We start from the raw sequence: 23,259 nt of genomic DNA, 5'->3' as shown, positions 1-23,259 counted from the left end.
GCTAATAGCCAAGAGAGGGGGAAGGGATAGCTCAGTGGTTTGAGCATTGGCCTGCTAAACGCAGGGTTGTGAGTTCAATCCTCAAGGGGGCCATTTAGGGATCTGGAGCAAAAATTGGGGATTGGTCCTGCTTTGAGCAGGCGGTTGGACTAGATGACCTCCTGAGGTCCCTTCCAACCCTGATATTCTATGACCTGTCCTCCAGGAACTTATCTAGTTCTTTTTTGAACCCAGTTATACTTTTGGCCTTCACAACATCCCCTGGCAATGAGTTCCACAGGTTGACTGTGCATTGTATGAAGAAAAACTTCCTCTTGTTTGTTTTAAAACTTTCTGCCTATTTTTTTTACAGAATCATGATTTTTAAATAGCAGTTGAATCTCAATATGGAGAATAATTCAATAAATATAAACAAGACAGTAAGTCAATAGATATTGTACTCAATAATAAGACATTGGGGCATGTACGCCCCAACCAGATCCATCCCAATCCCTCAGTCCATGTACTAAGTTATGCCCTATGACTTCTTCAAAGAGAATGGGGGAGGAGGGAGAGTTCAAAGTAGTTCTGGATAGTTGGTTCAGGGTAAGGAGATATAAGTAGACGGGGCTGGAGCCAGAACTCCTCAGCTTGACTCCCTCACACCTCAGACTGGGGAAGGGGGTATTCAAAATCCAAATCTCAATTTTGTGGTTTGAGCCAATACCTAGATCTATTGGGCTTGATTCTGATCCTGCCTTGGTTTCTCACTGGCATAAGTTCATAGACTTCCTATTCCTGATTTACGCCAGCATCCCTGAGAGGAGCACCAGGCCCACTGGATCCGTAACTTACGAAGTACAAAACTCAACAGGTTCAGTTGCTAGGGAATCACATGAACAATTCCTTTGATTTCCGTTCACAGGGGCCCAAAAGTCCAACCACTCCAAAACCTCAGAGCGCAACTCAGCCAAAACCACTGAGTTTCTCCTCGTTCCATAGCCAAAGTGTAAATGTTACTTACGAGTATGCAGTACGTTTATACGTACAGACAATTTGCCCTGGACCTGACCTCATCTTATTAAAGAAAAGGGATAGCAGAGAAAATCCAAGAACACAACACAGATGTTGCTGTGTCCCTCACTGCAGGGAAGCCTAGAATTAGCACACGGCAATGACAATTAGAGACCTCTGCCATTCTGACGCACCTTTCAACCCAACGCCATATGCAATGTTTCTAATGCCTGGACAGCCCTTTTGACAAGACACCATAAAGCACAGCATCACTGTAAAGAGCTAGCAGCTTCAGTGAGCGCATCCCCCACACAGCAGGGCATCTGGAGAGAACTAAGTAGCATCTCCAAGGTGGCTTCTCCTGGGTCCCCTGTAAAGTTAAGATGGACTCTCAGGAGTTGTCTGCTTCTGCCAAAGCCCTGTCAGGAAAGGATTGTTCCTGGACATTGCAAGTGAGACGTTGTTTCTATGGCTACTGCACTTGTGACAGCCACCTGCTGCAAGCTGACTGCACTTATACTGGGATGAAGGCAGCTGTTTACTACCCACAATCTTTCTAGTCTAGTCATTTGAACATCTGATAGCCAGTGAGATGAAGACTGTTCACACCCATACAGCGGTCTCTTGCACGTACAATTATGTCTATTAGGAATTAGCTTTCAGAAGAAGCCAAGGAAAGAAAACCAACAGCACTTACTTCAGGGAGAGTAGGACTTGGTTTATTTTCAGTGCATCAGCCAGTGCTTTTGCCCCTGTGGGTCCGATGGCGTTACTGCGAAGGCTGGGGAGAAGGCGAAACGAGGATAAAGAGAGAAAGAAAAGCTAAAGTTAGAAAATCTGAACAAGAACAAAACTGGTATGACAAGGGAGAGTTAAGGGTGGACATTCAGTTTAAACCTTGATCTTCTCAGCCACTGGGGCTTAGCCTCTGTTACTGGAACTCAGGGTGACTTTAGTGCAGTTTAATAGGTCGCCATGGGAGGAATCAAGAGTCAACTGTCCATCATTACATAGATTCACAGCTAAGGCCAGATGGGCCCATTGCAATCATCTAGTCTGACCTCCTGTAGGATACAGGCCAGAGGTCTTCCCTGAATTACTGTAGTTCCTGTCTGAACTAGAGCAGAGCTTTTAGAAAACCATCCAGTCTTGATTGAAAACTTGCCAGTGATGGAGAATCCACCATAACCCTTGGTATGTTCCACTGGTTAATTACCCTCATTGTTAAAATGTGTACCTTATTTCCAGTCTTAAATTTGTCTAGCTTCAACTTCCAGCCATTGGACCTTGTTAAATCTTTGTCTGCTTGACTGAAGAACCTATTGTCAATTCTTTGTTCCCCAAGTAGGTATTTAACAGATTGTGATCAAGTCACCCCCTTACCTTCTCTTTGTTAAGCTAATTAAACTCAAGGAGCTCAGTCTGTCACTGTAAGGCAGGTTTTCCAATCCTTTAATCATCTTTGCAGCTCTTCTCTGTACCTTCTCCAAGTTATCAACATCCTTCTTGAACTGGGGACACCAGAACTGGACACAGGATTCCAGCAGGGGTTGCACCAGTGCCAAACAGATGTACTATAACCTCCCTGCTCCTACTCTAGTTTCCCCTGTTTATATGTTCAAGGATCGCATTAGCTCTTTTCAGAACAGCGTCACACTGAGAGCTCATCGTCAGCTGATTCCCACCATGACCCCCAAATCTCTTTCAGAGTCACTGATTTCCAGGGTAGAGTCCCCCATCCCATAAGTACGGCCTACGTTCTTTGTACCTAGATGTATAATTTTACATGGAAAAGTTGAGTATATTTCACACAAATTTGGTGTCCCCCGACTATTATTATTGAAAATCACTGACATCACAAATAAATAACTGTGAAACTGAGGCTGTAGAGAGAGCTTTTCACACCCAAGGAAGGAATCATACATTTGCCTTACATTTCCTGGATGAATAACTTTTTGGGGTCCCTCATTGTGAATCTTTGTCACGACGTCTGCAATGCTCGTTCATTCTGAATGTGGGGGGAGCAGGGAAGGGATTTTAACCTTTAATTTTTTCACAAGAGGGCATCACAGGAGCTTTCTTACTGGACTTCAGTGTTCACGTTGCTTTGGGGGTGGAATCTTTGATATTTGCTGACAGCTGATTTCAGCAAGAGAAAAGAAGCTTGGCAGCTGACATTTCTTTCATTCGTCACCAGTCTAGAATACTGCAACAACCACATTCATCTCTTCTGGGAACTGATTGCGGTGGGCAGGAGCCATCCTCCAATGGGGAGAAATTACGGTCAGCTGACGTCACCCATTCTATTGAACCAATTTCCATGAAGGAAACGGCCGACGGCGCACGAGTGCACTGCAGGCACCCATGTTTGCCCACAGCATGGACGACATCAACTAGGAAACATACGAAACTTACTCAAGTACCGTCAGGCTCCTGTTGACCATCAGAGATCTGGCAAGGGCTTTGGCCCCTTTGTTACTGATCTGGTTTTCTGCCAAGCTGTCCGGGAAAAGAAATTGGAGTTAGCATCTAGTCTAAGGAGAACAAATACAGTTCCTAGCCCATTACATCCCTCCAAGCCCGCTGCCGGCCACAGAAACTGCCAAGGACACAGCTGAGGAATTTGCATGGAAGAGGAATACTGTTATAACATGGAGGTGACCATATTACGTTTGAAAAATACAATTCCATTGGTTCATTATAAGATCATGTTAACCCTTTGGAAACCAGTTGATCCCTGGGTATATGTCATCTGGGGACTGAGGGCAATGGCAGGTGCAGGGAGAGGTGCTGGCTGTTGACAGACCTAGCTGGACTGGAATTCATTCCTGCAATGAATCCCAGGGCCCCAGCGAGCCATCCCTGTCCTTGGCTGTGCTCTGCGGCTGTGACTGACAGTTCTCCCTGGCTGGGTCCCAGGAGGGCTGTGGGAAGGTGCTGCACCACACTGGGGCAGGCAATGACTCATGTGGAAGTGAGAGGGAGTCTGGGCAGGGGCACAGAGCTGGAGGAAGGAAGAGGTAGGTGGGGAAAGGCAGACTCTGCTTGCTGGGGGCCCGGTGCTCCCAAAGAGGGGAGGGTCTCCTGCTCTAAGGGGGCAGGAGAACAAGGAGCCACAAACTTATCATCAGGAGCAGTGCAGAGTGCTAGGCAGAACACAATACTCAGCCTCAGTGTCCTACAGGTTAGCCATTTGCCCCACGGTTTTCAGACATGGGCCACTAACCAGACCCGACTTTATCATTCCAGATAACTCGCAGACTCAGAGATCTGGGCCAGAAGGGACCATCATGAGCCACTAGTCTGACCTCCTACACATCACAGGCCACAGAACCTCCCCCACCCACTCCTGTAACAGACCCCTCATCTCGGGCTATGCCACCCAGGTCCTCAAACCTCACCTGAGAGGTAACCTGCCAGGTTAAGGTACTGGGGAATTATCTGCACAGCTGACTTTGAAGGCATCAGCACTGCTTGTGGCCTGGCTACTTTATGAATGCCTTTTCTCAGAAGAGCTCAGAGAGAGCCTCCACCAGCATTGCAAAGCATACTGTCTGCACCAGCACTTTAGTGTCTGAGCCCACAGGAACTATTCCTTGTTAATTCCACATTTCAGATCCACCCGGCCCAAGAGAGCTGGGAACTGCAATCTGGAGAGCAAAACTCCAATAAAACTTAGTACAAATCACAGTCCTCACTTCCCTGCCTTCGGCCACAATTTGCCGCTCAAGCAGCAGGTTTCAGAAAGAGACAGAGGCTGATATCTAGCTGAAAATTACTGATCTAGGTGGCACTGATCACAAGTTTTGAGAGTCAAAGTCTGCCCATGAACTGCAATTAGCTGTGTAGAGAGACAGCGTGGCAGTGGGAGACCTGCCCTGCTCACCTACCCCTCTTGACAAACGTGTGTTCCCAAAGCCACCACCCTGACTGTGATTACAATAAACATCCATCCTCGTACCAGCAAATGACATCATCATCATCTTGGTCAATTAGCATTGCCCAGCAGGGGAGCCTCCACCCTGGAAGTCCCCCTGTTAGAGGAGGCGTTTGCTGGTCAGTTAAGATGGGATTGAGCACCAGTTTAGGAGGCAGGTTGGTAACCCAAACTTCGCGGGAGTTAGGCGGTTACCTGCATGCATTGAACTACCAGAACACATCTCACTGGGCTCTACAGCAATATTAAGAGAGACAAGAAGGTCAATTTTAGTGTGGAGAAGATGACTAGTGAGTAGCTAGGGCTTGCAAGTCAAACATAAGAAGGGCCATACTGGAGCCATGTAGATCAATGGTCCATCTAGCCCAGTATCCTGTCTCTGACAGCAGTCAGTGCCAGATACTTCTGGCAGTCAAGAGACCTAGAGACATCCAGACCATGGGTTGCATCTGTGACCATCTTGGCTAATAGCCATTGCTGCACTTGTCCTCCTTGAACTTATCTAATTCTTTTTTTAACCCAGTTATACTTTTAGCCTTCACAACATCCCCTGGCAACAAGTTCCACAGGCTGACTGTGTGTTGTGTGAAGAAATACTTCCTTTCGTTTGTTGTAAACCTGCTGCCTATTAATTTCATTGAGTGACCCCTGGTGCTTGTGTTATGAGAAGAAGTAAATAACACTTCCTTATGTACTTTCTCCACACCTCTCATGCTTTTGTAGACCTCTATCACATCCCCCCACATTAGTCGTCTCTTTTCCATGATGAAAAGTCCCAGTCTTATTAATCTCTCCTCATATGGAAGCTATTCCATACCCTTAATCATTTTTATTGCCCATCTCTGCACCTTTTCCAATTCTAGTGTATCTTTTTTGAAATGGGGCGACCAGAACTGCCCACAGTATTCAAGGTGTGGGCGTACCATGGATTTATACAGTGGCATTATGATATTTTCTGTTTTATTCTCTCGCCCTTTCCTAATGGTCTCTGTTCTGCTCTCTTTGTTGACTGCTGCTGCACCCTGAGTGGATGACCATGCGGAGACACATGGCGTAATGCTGTGTTGAGGGCACATCTCACAACATAGCTTAGATCATGTGAATGTTTAGAGTGTTCATGAACCTTTAGCTCAAATGGCCACTGCAGTGACACCCCAAAATATTTTATGAACGCTAGCCAGTACCTCATCTTTTGAATCTGACAATCCTTCACGCTCAGCACGCTCCCCAACAGCTCCATCACGTTGTCCTTAAACTTGTTGTTGTCCAGCCTGGCCAACAAAGCAAAACAGAAGAGACAGCTGAGAACAAAGCATTTTGATAATACAAGGAGGAGGAGCAAATGTCCATTATGAGCTGCTGAGAGTGAGAGCTCTCCGAAAAAATGAAGAGATCCTGATCTGTGCAGCTTCCATGCTCAAGAGTTCACAAAGCGACCCCCGTCAGAGGTAGCGTGTTCCTTGAGATGCTGCCTTTCACAGTGAAGCTGACCTCCCCCACCATCCCCCAGCAAGGAGCCGAGAGCCTGTTCGCTGCTGATCCTCATGACTAGAGAACGTTCCATATGCACAGTGCCAGAAGAGTCTGTTCTCTCTAGGATAACACAGTCACACTTACCAGCATCCCAGGATAACTCTAGGAGGCCCTATTCTTCCACAGAGAATGTCCTCTAAAAACTTGGAGATGCTTCACTTATGCAAAAGTCACATTTAAGTCCTTTGGGTTCCTCCAATGAAAGATATGGCAGGAGTGTAAAGCCTATTCCAACCTAGCGACACAGGACTCTGCACTGCCCAGGGGCCTCTCTTTATAAGTCTTGTAAGATGGCACGAGGTTGTAGTTGCCACAGGTCATGTCATTAACATTAAATGCATGTTTTAGGCCTGCACAACACTAAAATGCACTGTGTTGAAGCCAGTGCCGGTCCTTGTCACCTGGTCTTACTTTGTCTACTTGTCGCTAAGTCTGATATTAGGAACAGCTGACTTTTGGGGATGTCTGTCTAATGGGGGTGCTAAACCAGCCTCAAATGGTATAAAGATCCAAATAGACTTCTGGATTGTTAGGGGACTGTGAGTGAAATGCAAAATCTTCTACCTGTGAGTTGCGGATTCTCATCCATCCAGGCCAGCAGTAACTAAAGGTCTTTTAAGGGCTATCCATTGGCCAATGTGAAATGAGTTGGGGATCTGAGTCCAATTCCTAGTGGAGAAGTGCCCATGTCATCCCTCGCCCAATTAAATCGACACCTATTATTGTAACCTCAGCAGAGAGGCCAAGTACTATGAAGTGAAAGCGACTGAATTAGCCTTTGCTCCTCAGAGGTGAAGGTACAATGTGAAAGTAGTTCAAGTAAAGACACCTGCCTCCTCTTAGTCTTGTTACCTCTACCAGCCCACAAAGCAAGAATCCCAGTTCCAGACTCCGTGGTCTCCTAAGTGGCCCCTGTAATGTAATGTAACCAGCATCTCAGGATAGCTCATCAGCCACTGATACACATAGGTAATAACAAACACAGCACAACGTTTGGCATACTAGCACTGTCACTTCCGCTTCTCCAGCTCCTTTCACCCAAAGAACACATGGCATTTTGAACATATTAGACTAATAGACTTTAAGGCCAGAAGGGACCATCATGATCATCTAGTTTGACCTCCTGCACATCGTAGTTCACAGAACCTCACCCACTCCTGAAATAGACCCTGGATTAACCAAGCCTCCCATCACCCCTGTGAAGTAGATAGTATCCTCTCCCCTTTACAAGTGGAGAAATTGAAGACCAGAGCTGGACTGACTTGCCCAAGGTCATACAGCAGGTCAGTGGCAGAGCCAAAAATAGAATAATAGAATCACAGGACTGGAAGAGACCTCAAGAGGTTTTCTACTCCAGTCCCCTCCACTAGAAGACCCCAAGAGTCTGGACTTTCAGCCCCCAGCTCTGAACATGACACATATTGCCTCAGTACCACAAGTCCATACCATCCTCAGAGTATATTTCTGTTTGCAGGACAATAGTCCTGAATAAAATAATTGCCACATATCCTTTAAACAGCTGCTACTTTCTACCGCATGTCACAAAAATGTGGAAATAGTCCCAATCCCTACACGAAACCCAGATCTGACTTACCGGAGATTACTGCAGAAGAGGAGCTGGGAAAGCAGACTTTTGCAGATATTGTAGGTGAGGCAGTTGGAGAGGTTTGTCTCCTCCATGCACACCTCAGAGACCTGCAGGAGATAAGCCAGGGCAGAGCAATTCACTGGTGTTAACATCCCAGCCAAGCTCTCGTTTTTCATAGCTTCCTCCACTGTCTTGGCCAGCTCCATGTGCTGCACTTCATACAAGCACTGCATGATGTTCACGGTCCTGGAGGAGATGACATAGTCAGTGTTCAGGCAGCTCTGGAGAAAGCTGATCATGTGGCTTCGGAAGCTGTTATGCTCATCCTTCACCAAGAGCCAACCAGACAGCAATTTGTTCACCTGTGGGGAGAGAAGGCCAGAGAGAAAGCGCACAAAGATATCCAGCTGCCCATCCTCTGACTGCAGTGATCTCTGGACAGCGTTCTTAAAGTGATTGAGGAAACCAAACTTAGGCCAGGACATCCCGCTCTCAGTAAAGAGATCAAATATTGCTCGCTTTGCTGAAGCATAGTAATAAGTGGCTGCCAAAAACTCCTGGAGGGTTAAATGGGAGAAATAGTAGACAGTGGAGAACTGCATCTCTTCCTTGAGTAACATCCTACTGCACAAGCTGCCTTGTAGTGATGAGAGGTCTATGCCATAGGCTTTCAAGTCTTGTTCGTAAAATACGTACTTTCTCTTGAGCAGACCATAAAATGCCAGCCGACCCAGGTTACCAATAATTTTCTTGCTGTTGTTTATAGCTTGTTCTATTCTGGGAGTCTCCTTCTGTTTTTCCTGCCAGTCACTACTCAGTGCCATTTTAAAGTAATAGGAGTAGATTTCTGATAAAGTCTTTGGAACAGTTGTCATTTCTTGGGATTGATCAGTGCTGTTCTTTAGGAAATAGCCCATTGAGGAGCCAGATATCCAGCAAAAGGCAGGAACCGTACACATTGTGTACAAAGATCTGTTAGCCTTGATCTGACCCAAGACTTGATTGGATAAGTCTTTGTTCTCAAGGAACATTTGATCCAAGAAGTCCTTGATCTCCACTTCTCCAAAACCGCGTATTTCTGTCATCCGGTCAACTAGGCCACCTGGGATTTGGCTGGCTGCTGTGGGCCGTGAAGTGACCCAAATGGAAGCTTCCTGGAACAGGTTGCCACGGATAATATTGGTGATCAGACTATCCACTTGAATCTCCTTTTTGGGGTCCGTGCAAACAACTGTGTTGGAAAAATCTAAAGGAGTCTTAAACTCATCCAAGCCATCCAGAATCAGTAAAATCCGGGCTGTACCATTGGAGATAAAGCTGGGTTCAGTGATGTGAGGAAATGCTGACCGGATGAGCCTCTCAGCAGAGAGTTTCTCATAAGTGTTCAGTTCCCGGAAGCTGAGAGGTAGCACGAATATGATGTCCTTATTGACCTCCCCTTTGGCCCACATGCAGACAAACAGTTTCACCAAAGTGCTTTTGCCGATCCCAGCCACGCCCACGGTCACAGAGATTCGAGGAGGAATGCTGACTTTAGACAGAGGAAGGAAGAGCTTCTCCAGGGGGATTTTCTTGGCAACATTTCTCATGCCTTTGGTGGCCTCAATCTGCATGACGTCGTGCTCTTTCTGCTGAATATCTGTCAAGCCTTCCACCAGCAGAAGATTAGTGAGCCTCTCCAGCTGGCCAAGTTCCACACCAGTTCCATAGCGGTTCTGGAGACTTTCCAAATGCTTTTGCACCATAGGGTCTGTGTAGAGAGAAGCAAAATAGGTCAAGAGGGAGACAGACAATGACCACAAGCATAAGCAATAGGCACAGCCTGACCTTCTCTCATTATTGCAGGGAAGAGAAGCCAGCTGGAGCTTCTGGAGGTCAGGAAAGCACGTTTGAAAACTCGCAACCAAGGGGGAGGGTTGTACCGGCTGTAGATGTGATTGTGATGGGGAGCACAGTTCTCATTACTCAGACACACTCCCCAGCTGACCACAAGGACGGGGCTGGAACTGCTTTGGCTGCTAGTTACCGCTGCTTTGTCGAGGAATGTGTGGACTGAATGTCAGGGCAGGAAACTGCACGCATCACTGAATCACTGAAGTTAGAGATGGAGCCATCTCCTCCAGCCCCCAAGCAAAGGCACAACGTCCCGACTGCATGTGCTCTACGACTTTGTTCAATCTAGTTTAAAATGTTTCATAAGGAAGTTTAAAAAGCCCGAAGTGGCAAATCTTTGACAACGATGGTCACAAATTCTCCCTGCTGTGATCCCACCAATCCCATCAATCTAGTTTCCAGGTGTAGAAGTAGCACTGGTGTTAAATTGCTTTGATAGAAAACATTGGTTCAAATAAAATGGAACCATTGATTTCTGGGGAAGGGCCTCTCTCGCAGTCTGAGATTTGAACTGGTGCCGAACCTGAGGCCTCATACAAAGGTTTCCCGATATCCATTAGCGACCCTTTTGTTTTCATGGTAACGGCTCCCGCAGCCACGCTAGCGCCTCGCTGTGCCTGCCAGTTAAGTCAATCACAGTTTCACAAGAAACCAAAGTGAGTTATGGTCCGAGTTCAGCACAAGTTCAGCTCCAAATCTCGGAGTGCAAGTTCCCCACTCGGAGTGTCTTTCACAGAAATAAGCAGTTCTGTGGCTTCCAAATGAACGTGCAATTCCACTGACAGGTCAGTAAGAGGGTGGTGTACGCTGGAACACCTTACACTGTCTCCCACTCCCTTAGATGGAGTATTACGGAGTCTAAGAAAGGAAGGATACATTGAAGTAAAGGGTAATTAACTTACAGTAACTCCTTACTTAACATTGTAATTATGTTCCTGAAAAATGCACCTTTAAGTGAAATGATGTTAAGCGAATCCTATTTCCCCATAAGAATGAATGTAAATGGGGGGGTTAGGTTCCAGGGAAACTTTTTTTTGCCATACAGTACAGTACTATAGTTGGGAGGTGCCACCGCCTTACCCCACACAGGCACAGCCCACTGGCACTGGAGACAATGAGGCAGGCAAGGAGGCTGAAGGTGCTGTAGGCTAGGAGAAGCACATTGCGCAATGACAGCTTCCCCTACTCTGCAAGCACCAGGGGTGGGGGGCTCAACCCTCAGCCGCCCACTCCACCCCTTCCCCCAAGTCCCCACCCTTAACCTGCCTCTTCTTCCCCCCCCCCCACCCTTTACTCTGCACGCTGTGTCCTCGCTCCTCCCCCCTCCCTCCCCTGCCTCCTGCCCACGGCAATCAGCTGGTTTGCGGTGTGCAGGAGGGAGGGGGGAGGAGCGAGGACATGGCGCGCAGGCTCCCCCTCCCTCCCCTGCCTCCTGAACGCCGCCAGCCAGCTGACTGCCACGGGCAGGAGGCTGCGGGAGGAGGAGGAAGGCGCTGATCCGCGGGGTCTGCCGGCGGGCGGAAGGCACTGTGGGGGGCATAGGGGAGCTGATGCGGGGCTGCCAGCTGTGGACAAAGCAGGCAGCCAAACGATGTTATAGTGAAGCATTGCACAACTTTAAATGGAGCATGTTCTGTAATTGAGCAGGGACGTAAGATCGAAACAACGTTAAGTGGGAGGACGTTAAGTGAGGAGTTACTGTACATATTCATACACCCTTCCCTCTTAGCTGCTTTTCTCTCTTGCTAGACTCTCTTGACCAAATTCAGAGCTGATATGTAAGGAGGAGATGCAAACAACATGGTAGTGAGTGGGTCAGTCAGTCAGTTGAAGGACTTGTGTACACAGGAAAGTTTTACCAGTTATACCAATATTGTTATTAGCCATGTGGACACTCTTATTCCAGAATAAGAATGGTTTTTTTAGATTTAACTTCAACTCCTTCGCAAGCGAGAAAAGTGAAGCTGACAAAAGCCATTCTTTTTCTGCAGTAGGAGTATTCACATTCGGATCGATGCTAGTATAATGATAACAGTTTAACTTCACTTCTTAGATTATACTGAAAAAAATATTTTCTGTGTAGACAAGGCCTAAGTGAGCCTATCTAGTCTATGTTGATGGAATATGCATGTCAAAGGGCTGGAAGATCTGTTGCACCAGATAAGACTTTCCCAGTCTCATTTAGACTCAGCTGTCAGTGACTCCAGTTTGCCATAGCATGGCTTACAGTAGCAGCCCAATGTCTGCACTGTACGTTCCATGATGGATTTAGTTTGTAAAATCCCTGGGATGGGGACTGTGGTGCTCAGTAAATCATCATCAGAACATGGCCGTTACTTTTTAAATATAGCACAAGACTTCTTGTTTGGAGGCTGCGTGATGCTGACACATGGAAACAAAACAGAATGAGACTTTAACTTGTGACCCCTTCACCATCATGTTATTGAGTGCTTTTCTGTGCAATTACTCTCCAGACAGTAGAGCCCTGATTGAAGTATTCAAACTTTCTCACTTGAAGCAGCGTTTCAATGTCTAGGTGGCAAATTATTAAGCAACCTTATTTACACTGAACTGCTGCCTGAGGCAGAGAAATGAGAAGACAGACAAATTGGGTGTGTGGCTAGGAGGCTTTGATCAGCTCCCACAGGAGAGACAGAGCTAGGTGGCTGCTCCTGAACAGTCCTAGGGGTACAGCTCCGCATGCACAAAACCTCAGTCCTAGATTCATTCCCCACACTATGCTGGGGAGCTTTTGGAAGCCCCTTCGCTCTGTCCAGGCGCTGTCACTGCCAGATCCCTGAGCGCTAGGTTGTTGTGGTTAGCTGCAGCCCTATATTGAGGGCAGTGCACCCTTTCATTGTACAGTATTTGTAATACACAATATGACCCAAGACGTTTTCTAAGGGCGTGGCCATGCGCACTCAGCCCTGTCTTGGGGCCAGTGTGGAGCTGCACCACCCCAGGTGGGGCTCCTAAACCAGACATAATCCCTCCTGTAGCTCCCAGCACACAGGTAGAACAGGCCTGCTCCTGAAGGGGCTGCAGCATGCTCATCCTATGCATCTAGACAGCTCTGCGGCCTGGGACAGGGTCCAGGTCCTGGCATGGCCTCCTCCTCATCCCCAACTCCATCCATGGGTCATAGCACACCTGGGGGCAGTAGGAAAGAGCAATCCTTTCCCATGGGGGAGTGTAGGGGCTGAGCTTAGCCACCATCCTGGGAGTGCAGAGATACTCCCTGCAGCCTCCCCAGTCCCACAGACCCATAACACACATATGGACAGACAAATCCAGCGGACCACAGCCTGGCAGCCTTGTCTCCCTTGGTGAGGAATTACCAAGCTGGGGCATGTACACTCCAGTCTCTCCCCCTGCTCTCCAGAAACAAACATTTCAGCAACAACATTTCACCCAAGTTCTTTTTCCTTATTCTATTTTCTAACCCGTTCCCGGTCAAACAAGATGACCCCTCTCCCTCAAAGCCAGTTAGATAATTGGCTTTTAACTGGCAACACTGCCAGCCCCACTTGGGAGCCGAGTCGAGCTGACTCACTGAGCTCTCTCTGTCTCCTACATCTCTATCAGCAATGGCTGCTGCTTCTCTTGATGCTGCTTGAGGCAGCAGAGGGTAATAACTTGTTCTGTGTAACGTTGGCTCTAAGATGCGAAAGCTTGTTTTTCCAGTAAAACGGGCAGCTATGGTGTACCTTCCTGTAGCCCCATCCAGGATCCAGATGTGCTTTACAAACTTAACAAGCAAAACTATTGAGATCACCTTGCCATCCACTGAAATGCAGCTACCTCTTGAGTACAACACAGCCACAATTCACATATGAACAGGAAAAGGGGGTAAACGGTGAGGTGGCAAAATTTGCAGATGACACAAAACTACTCAAGAGAGTTAAGTCCCAAGCTGACTGTGAAGAGTTACAAAGGGATCTCACAATACTGAGTGACTGGGCAACTAAATGGCAGATGAAATTCAATGTTGACAAAGGCGAAGTAATGCACACTGGACAACATAATCCCAACTATCATACAAAATGATAGGGCCCAAGTTAGCTGTTACCACTCAAGAAAGAGATCTTGGAGTCATTGTGGATAGTTCTCTGAAAACATCCACTCAATGTGCAGCAGCAGTCAAAAAAGCAAACAGAATGTTGGAAACCATTAAGGAAGGGATAGATGATAAGACAGAAGATATCCTATTGCCTCTATATAAATCCATGGTACACCCACATCTCGAATACTGTGTGCAGATCTGGTTGCCCCATCTCAAAAAAGGTCTATTGGAACTGGAAAAGGTATAGAATGGGCAGGAGTGGTGTCCCTCGCCTCTGTTTGCCAGAAGCTGGGAATGGGCGACTGGGGATGGATCACTTGATGATTACCTGTTCTGTTCATTCCCTCTGAAGCACCTGGCATTGGCAACTGTCGGCAGACAGGATACTGAGCTAGATGGACCTTTGGCCTGACCCAGTATGGCCCTTCTTATGTTCTAAGCCACCGCCGAAGAGCGCACAGCAGCATAACTTAGCAGTGACAGTTGGAAGTGAAGAAGATCCATCTGCAAATGCAGTGGTGGGCAGAGTGTAGTGGAACTGCACAGGTTGGAATCTGCTGCCAGGACTCCAGGACATGCAGGAAGCAGATAGCTACATGAGGTGCCATCTCGTAGAGCTGTAACCCGCTCAGTGTCTCCAATGTACGCCTCGTCACCAGGGAACACTAAGCCCCCATCACTAATCTTCCACTGACATTGTGGCGATGGCAGTGCCACTATCAGAAGAAAGCGGCTGCAGGCAACAGATAAGCAGGTCTGGTCCTAATCAACAATGAGCCTCTTTTCATGCAAATGTCCCTAGCCCCTCACAAGGGTGAGAAATACAGAAAACACAGTCATTCCTCAGGGCAGGGCAGAGAAAGGAAGGGTCTCCCCTTGCAGCGGGGCCCACAATTTTGGGTCCTGATTCCGCAGGTTGTTCCACCTACTCCTCAACACACTATAGACCCTGTCTTGGCTCTGCCATGCCAGTGGTGGGGAGGGTGGATCAGAGAGCGGTGGCCCGTAGGGGGATGTGCCTAGAGTTGGTGTGTGTGTTTTTCTCAGGAGGTTCAAGTTACCTGCACACAAGTCTGAGTCAGGACAAAGCAGCCCATACCCCAAACCAGGAGCAATGTATGAAACATTCCATTTGCGAGTACCTGGAGGATGAAGGGGTGATCACTAGCAGCCAGCATGGATTTACCACAAACAAATCCTGCCATATCAACCCAATTTCCTCCTTTGACAGGGTAACTGGTTTGGTGGATGGGGGAATGTGGTGGACATAGTATATCTGGACTTCAGCAAGGCTTCTGCCACAGTCCCACATGATGTTCTCATAAGTAAGGTGGAGAAATGCAGGCTCAACTGAACTACCATTAAATGGATACAAAATTGGTTAAACAACAGCAAGCAAAGAGTAACTATTCATGGACTGATGTCAGATTGGAGGGAGGTCTTATGTGGGGTTCCACAGGAATCTGTTCTGGTCTGGTGTTATTTAACATCTTTATTAATGATCTAGATGTAGGAATAGAGAGCAGACTGATCAAGTTTGCAGATGACAAAAGGCTGGGGAGGTTGCTAACACTTTGGAGGCTGGAGCTAAAATTCAGAGGGATGTTGTTAAGTTGGAGAATAGACGACAAAATGAAATTCAACAAAGACAAGTGTAAGGTGCTACACTTAAGGGACAAAAACCAAATGCACAAATACAGAATGGGGGATAACTAGCTTGGCAGCAGCACTGCTGAGAAGGATCTGGGAGTTGTGGTGGATCCCAACCCCAACATGAGTCAGCAATGCAATGCTGTTGCAAAAAAAGCAAATGCAATTTTAGGTTGGATTAACAGAGGCACAGCATGCAAGTCACAGGAGGTGATAGTACCACTCTACTCAGGGCTGATTGGGTCTCAGCTGGAGTACTATATCCAATTTTGGTCACCAGTGTATAGAAAGGATGTGGTGAAACTGAAAAGGATCCAGAGGTGAGTGACAAAGATGATCAAAGGGGTGGAACATAAGGCAAAGGCTGAAAGAACTGGGGATGTTTAGTTTGGAAAAGAGGAGATTAAGGGGGGAACATGATAGCGGTCTTCAAATACTTGAAAGGCTGCCATAAAGAAAGATGGAGAAAAGTTGTTCTCTCTTGCCACAGAGGGCAGGACAAGAGGAAATGGGTTCAAACTACAGCACAGCAGATTTAGATTGAATCTCAGGAAAAACTTCCTAACTCTAAAAACAGCAGGACAATGGAACAGACTGCCTGGGGAGGTTGTAGAAGCTGCTTCACTGGAGTTTTTCCAAAGGAGGCTGGACAGCCACCTGTCTGGGATGGGTTAGACACAACAAATCCTGCATCTTGGCAGGGGGTTAGACTAGATGACCCTTGTGGTCCCTTCTCACCCTATGGTTCTATGATTCTATGACTTCAGTATCTCAGCCAGAAGTTAGGGATCTATTACAGGAGTGGGTGGGTTAGGTTCTGTGGCCTGCAACACAGGAGGTCAGACTAGATGATCATGATGGTCCCTTCTGACCTTACAGTCTATGAGTGTCTCAGTGATAGTGTCCTTAGTTGGCTCTCTTAATCAACAGGGGTCAGACCCGGAGGTCCTTTTTTGTCCTTACTCAGGCAAAGTTCCCCACGATACACCTAGGTCTGAATGCTACAGGTACACACCTGCTAGCACACAATGCCAACGTGTGTGCGCACACACACAGAGACTTTTATGACACACATGCACACAGACAGAAGACAATGAACAGCATCTCCTACCATAGACGGTGATGTGGAGATAGAGCTGGGAGTTGGTTGTCTCTATGTAAGTCTGCAGGGACTGAGAGGCATAGCTGCCCTTCCCAGCCAGAAGATCCATGACCGCCTTCACCTGCTCCGACAGGGAGCTCACCTCCTGCACCTGGCTTGCCTCCTCAGCGCTGAGGAGATCCAGCTTCCTCATGTAGCAGATGATGTCTTCCAGGAACTGCGACGAGATGGACCTCACCAGCTGCTTCCGATAGCGGTTGATCCAAACCCCTGTGAGGAAGAGAAGGGGGGTGATGAGTGTGAGGAGTCACTGACAGTATCTGGATCTTCTATGTGCTGAGGATCCATTGCTCAGAGGTGACAGGAGATGGAAGGGTGATAGGCAGGTTTCTTGGAGATCACATGGCTGTGGCAAGGCGCTGCTTGGACAAGGCGGTCTCTGTACAGACTCTGCACCATAATGAACAGAACATGCTGCCCAGAAACGAAATACAGAGGGAGATAAAACTGAAGCTGACTAGGTCTGTCCAAACAAGACACTAGGCTGAAGCCATCCAGCGCCAGTGAGAGAATCCCAAACCAAGTCCAGCACCAGCTGAGCTAATAAGTTTCTGCTCTATTATTTCTGCTTCATTCATTAGAAGAAATATTCCAAATACACATGCACTGATGACGATCAAACCTCTTTCTGAAAGGGAGAAAGGTTTAGTGGACAATCTTGAGAAATACAGATGCTGCCCAACAGGGCTATGCAAATCAGTTTCACTCAACGTGAGCTTTCACCAAAAACTCACATCAAACTCAAACGATTTCTGGGCATTTCTGCATAGCCTGGATTGGGCCAAAAGCCAAAATACTGGTGCTTAATTTGTGCCAGGGCTGAGTCCCAGCGCCTCTAGGCTTGACAGTTCATAGCCCCGGCACCCCTGGGCTTGCTGTGTCAGTTAGGAAAGTAAAAAAATTGCTTGAGCCCCGGCACCTCTTTCATTACAAAGTAAGCACCGCAAAATACCATAAGAAAGATCATTCTGGGAAGATTTCATCCCTAGTGAAAAAGTGAAGCACCAGAAATCGTACCAGAAAGTCTTATCTTCCTGGGATTTCCACCTCCATTTAAAAACTCGGATCAACTTGAGATATGCCTCCCAGTCTGAATGACACCTCCATAAACGTGGAGGTTGTCCTTCCTTGCTTTACAATTCCTATGGCTGTTGTAAAGACAAGGAGGGCGAGACAATATCTTTTATTGGACCGACTTCTGTTGTGAGAGAGACCATTCGAGTTACACCAAGCTCTTCTTCATGTCTGGGAAAGGTACGACATTGCAAACACGGCTGTTGTCACATTTCTGATTGGTTAAGCTGGACAGTCACATATATTCACCTCTCTGGCCACATTCTGAACATCTCCTTCTAATTTAAACTGGACTTGGTGTTAGGGAACACGGGGCTTGTTTGGGTATTTGGTTACGTTAGGAGAGAAAATGACACCTAAGCTAAGTCCCTCAGGAACCAGCCTATTAGAAAGGGGCTCTGCAGGTGCCAGCTTCAATATCAGAAGATTTTATAGCAACATCCTTGTGTCCTTTTGTGGTCATTAATCCTCACCCCCCTTCCTATGCACTGCATGATACAGTGCAGGCCAGCTATACTGAATGGAACAAAGGCTGTGAGAGAATGTATCCCATATATCCCAGCACAATACTGGTAACTCTGGTCCAGTCTTTGAGGAGTTAAAAATCGTGTGGCTCACTTTTCAAAAGACAAGCTAGGAAGGATTCGTCTGCACTTAAAACACTACAGTGGCACAGCCGTGCTTCAGTGTAGACACTACTTACACCGACGAGAAGGGGTCTCCAGTCACTGTAGTTAATCCACCTCCCTGACAGGAGATAGCTAGGTCAACAGAGGAATTCTGCCATCAACCTAGCACCGTCTACATGGGGACTTCAGTTGGCTTAACACCACCACCACTCAGCGGTGTGGATTTTTCACACCCTGACCAACATAGTTAAACCAACCTAATTTTCTAGTGTAGACCAGGCTGGAGACCCTTCCCCTCGCTGCCTCGTCTTTTCCTCTTGCTGTATGGAACACAAACAGGTCATCATTGAAAATGGCCCCTTCACACCAAGGAAATCTCGTCAGAGAAAGCTCCCCACCTTTTCCCAGGAGTCAGAAAGCAAGGTTAGCTTTTGGCTCAAAGGCAACCCCTGGCAGCTGCCACCAGTGACAACCTGAAGACGAACTACTGCTGAGCGAGAGCCCCAATCATTATGCACACTCACATTTCACGCCCCTGCTCACCTTCCATCAGGGGGTTCCGGTGGCATTAGAAGCCTTCTTTTCGATAGCAGTGTGACGACTGGCAGACAGATCCCACTGCCTTCCCATTGACTCTGCCCGTTGTCCTCTCAGACCAGGGCCCCAGTGAGGGCACAACATTCACAGCTCACTCCGCGACCGTTAGCCTTTTTCCATGTTTCTGAGGGAGGGAGAAGAAAAGCATCAGTACGGGGGGGAGCAGGCACCACTCAAACCCTGACCCACAGGTGCATTTCCTCGCAGCCTGTTGGGAAACCATGAGGGGAGGAACCTTTACGACAGGAAAGGTTACCCTGCCATGGTGACTTGAGCCACTTCCGGCTGAGACAAGTTTGTGCAGCTACCAGGAGAATGTCCTGCACTAGAGCCAGTGAGGCTGCTGACTCAAAGTGCGGTACTCTACTGAAAGCTTATAATAGAAGCCCTTCCCAGAGCGACTGCCGGAGACTGAGCAGGCTGCAAGCCACTGAGATTCTCACTCACAGTCATGCCACAGCTTGGGGCCCCAGTCCCAGTCCCATGCCAGGATGCTGCTGCCCACATCCATGATGCTAACAGCTAGGGTGACCAGATGTCCCGATTTTATAGGGACAGTCCCGATTGTTGGGTCTTTTTCTTATATAGGCTCCTATTACCCTCCACCCCCTGTCAATGTTCCCTCTAATTTTTGACAGGCCATGTGTGCAAAAGATTTCTTCTGTGCAAATTTTTGACAAGCTGTGTGCGCAAAAAATTTCTTCTGTGCAAATTTTTGTGCTTCTGTGCAAATTTTTGTGCGTGCGGTGTTTTGCCGTTTGCGCGCGCACACCTGCACAGCTTAGAGGCAACAGTGCCCCCTGCCCCAATTTTTCACACTGGCTGTCTGGTCATCCTACTATCACCTGATCCCCACAATACTAAGAACTAAATATCAATCTGTCCATGCGCCACTAGGATCAATGCTCCCTGTGTTATGGAGCTGGCGTCCTGAAACATTATGCCAGGATGCTAGTGCATCACGGTCTGAATGCACAGACTGGCTATGCCAGCTTTCAGTCCCTATGCCATAGCACCAGTGCCAAGACTACTCTGCCAACACCTTTCTTGGCTAGACCTTGTGCAAGGATTCTAACTTTCTGTGCAGTGATGCTAGTTCTCAATGCATTCTGCAGAGTGCCCCCAAAGTGTCTGAGTGAAAATCTAAGCCTAGCCCCTTAGGGACTGCTGGGTGGGGATTTGAATCTGGTTTGGAAAGGAAGATGCAAAGCCAAAAAAATAAAACACACCGTTGCAAGGGGCCTCGTTCAATTCTGAGCAGGTCTAATCAGAGCCTAGAACCTCTGCCCCAGCTTTGTTAATTAGCAGCAATTTCAGAGCTCTGTACTTGCTCTGTTCTCAACTACACAAATGAATAATGCTCCAAGTATGCTAACGAGCACCCACCTACTCCTTCTCATTTCCGTGCTACAGTATCACCCCCTAATTGCTTTGCTTTGTGAAAATAACCACTGGATTCAGTAACTTCCTGTGCTGCGAGCAGTGGGAGGGAAGGATTGCTTAGAAGAGGAAAATGTCTGGTTTGAGAAGCCAAAGAAAACCAGGCCCCTTTTGATCCATGTGTGGAGGGGGTCTCTGCGCATGCATCTCCCCATCCCCAGGTGGAAACTGGCGCAGGGGGGGGTCAGCTGCCTTCAGAGCTATGTTCTCCTGTCTGCTGGGCTTGCATGCAGGCAGGCTGGGAGCAGAGGTGTTCCAACCAGAGACTGCATTGCATTTGCACACATCCTCCTCCCTAGGGGGGTTCCTGGAGGCAGGCAGACCCAAGGGAGTCCTTCGCAGAGCAGTTCCAAATGGCACAGCCTTGTCAAGGAGCAGGGCTAAATCTTCCTCTCTTCTGGTGGGTGGCAAACCCAACCCTTCCTATGGAGGCGTGCAAAAGAAACCCTGTGAAGGGAAGTTGTGGAGGGTCATGGTCCCATGTGGCTAAGATTTGGCCCTTTGTGAGGCTGGCTTTGCAGACATTGCTACTAGTTCTTGTGCCAGGAGCTGAGAGACAGGGTTGTTCCACCAGGAACAGCAGAGGGTTCAGCCTCCCAAACTAGTGCCCACTTTCCCCGCCACCGCCCGCCCGCCCACCCCCCCCAGGAGCTGTGCAGATGTTGGGAAATCTGCAGAGGCCAGGGACACCCATCCAAAAGCCTTGTCCCTGTACAATGGCTCCCAGTCCCTCTCTGTGCCCTGGGGCCTTCATCAGCATGCTGGAAGGGTCTCTCCTGTGGGCTTTGGCCCTAGAGCATCTCCAGAGGGTCACAGGTGCAGCAAATTCCCTTGAGGTTGGCGAGGGGACAATGCCTCCTCCAGAGACAACCCTGAGCACATACCATCCTGCACCCCAGAGAGCCACTGCGAAGGGGCTTCCATTGAGCCAGGAGAAGGGGTGAGAGGTTCTTCTGGAGGTGCTGCCTTGGGGTTGGGATTAACTGGATACCCGTTCCCTCTACACATGGAAGGGGAAGGTACAATATCGCACAACAACAACATTAAATAAGCACCGTACGTAGGGAGCGTCCCCACCCCATTGCTCGGAGCACGGCGCAACAGAACAAACACAAACACAGTCAAACGCCAGTGCTGGAAGGAGTGCTGCAGTGAGCACCCCGGCCCGGCTTCTCTGCTCCACCCGGGTCAGGGAAGCACAGAGCTCAGTTACTCACCCGAACCGAATGAAAAACAAGTTGATATCAGCAAGAAATGTTTCCATTTTATCAACACGCAAGGTTTCAATCAACCACCGCTGTGACAGGATCCCACTGCGCCCACCCTTTATGTGCAGCCTCTCAGAGACCTTCCCTGCCATTTGTTTGCAGGGCTTCACTTGCCTGCCTTTCACACACGAGTGCCATCAGAGCACTCCCTTTTGTCAGGCCCTGTTAGCCTTTTCTTATCTCTCTCTTTCCTGCATCCTCCCCCTCCCCCACACTTCCTTCCTTTGCTCTTTTATCCAGGCTTGGTGTTACTGAGCTCATTAGCTACAACCACCCCAATCTGATCCCATAATCAGGCCCTTCCCGGGGGGACTCATGGGTTAAACAGTGACCAGAGTGCTGTGTCAGTGGCTGATTCCCAGCACTCTGTCACCACCACCCCTCCTCCCACCCTCACACAAGTCAGAATTTTGTTTCACAGGAGATTTGGAACATTTTTGGTTTTGTTCCAATTTTGAACAAAAAAATGGGTTGAAATCACAGACTTTTCCCTGAAACAGAAAATCCAGTTCCCCCAGCTCTCCTCTCGCCCTTTTGATCTATTGTGGTTCTCTCCGTTTGGGGGTTTACAGTTGTTTGAATTTGGCCCCGTGCTTCGGACATGTTCTGAGGGTATGCACCATGTCCTCTTCAAGGAGTTTTATTGGTGGCCTAAGAGCTAATCATTTTTTTCTCAGCGGCTGCTGAGTTGTCTCATCTCATATTTCTTTTTGTCCTCGAGTCATTGACTTCTGCAATTAGGATACATGATCAAATTAAGGACAGTCCAGTGAGTCAGCCATTCTCAGGCTAAATTGTCACTCCTTGTGGCTGTCCTGTTAGATCTAACCAGGCTGCAAAGTTCAATTCAATCTTTGCTTGAAGTAATCACTGGGTTTTCCTTCTTCTCAGGGTAGACGCTAACCAGGCTACAATCAGAAGCTCTTCTGCTGCATGCAATGCTCTTGCCTCATCTCTCTTTATCTAAATGGATTGAGTCTGGCCACTGATTGTGGATGACAGACTGATATCACAGATTATTTACCCACATACCATGCTGCGATTTCCCAGACAGGGTGCTACTCTAAAAATGTAATATTCTCTCTGCAAAAACTATCAGCCTCACATTAGCAGAAGTAAATGAATTTCACCTGGAGGGGTGGGAGGGAATAAACAACATCAGACATTTTTTTCTAATTCCACTACAGCCCTGGGCTATTCTGTTGGATGTTGGGATATTCTAGGGTTGCACTCCTCTAATGGCAGTAAGGTAAATTGTTCCACTGGTTAATTACTCTCACTGTTAAAAATGTACACCTTATTTCCTGTCTCAATTTGTCTAGCTTCAACTTCCCGCCACTGGATCATGTTAGACCTTTCTCTGAAAGATCCAAGAGCCCATTATTAAATATTTGTTCCCCATGTAGTTGCGTATAGACTGTGATCAAGTCAC

General features: G+C 47.8%; 1 protein-coding gene across 1 annotated transcript in view; it reads right to left on the bottom strand.

The window, feature by feature from the left end:
• NLRC3 (NLR family CARD domain containing 3) overlaps positions 1–23,259 on the bottom strand; it is a 72,319-nt gene that overhangs the window by 27,186 nt on the left and 21,874 nt on the right. Inside the window, exons 2-7 of the mRNA XM_074964675.1 lie at positions 19,066–19,243; positions 16,787–17,029; positions 8,058–9,813; positions 6,115–6,201; positions 3,409–3,492; positions 1,691–1,774 (exon numbers count right to left, since the gene is read on the bottom strand). Of these exons, the coding sequence (XP_074820776.1) occupies positions 1,691–1,774; positions 3,409–3,492; positions 6,115–6,201; positions 8,058–9,813; positions 16,787–17,029; positions 19,066–19,072 (2,261 nt within the window). The 5' untranslated portion in view covers positions 19,073–19,243. The remainder of the gene's footprint in view (positions 1–1,690; positions 1,775–3,408; positions 3,493–6,114; positions 6,202–8,057; positions 9,814–16,786; positions 17,030–19,065; positions 19,244–23,259) is intronic.

The sequence above is a fragment of the Natator depressus genome, chromosome 10, assembly GCF_965152275.1.
Source record: "Natator depressus isolate rNatDep1 chromosome 10, rNatDep2.hap1, whole genome shotgun sequence".
NCBI lineage: Eukaryota > Metazoa > Chordata > Testudines > Cheloniidae > Natator > Natator depressus.
The sequence above is the reverse complement of the archived record's forward strand: the minus strand, read 5'-3'. Positions and strand labels throughout refer to the sequence as shown.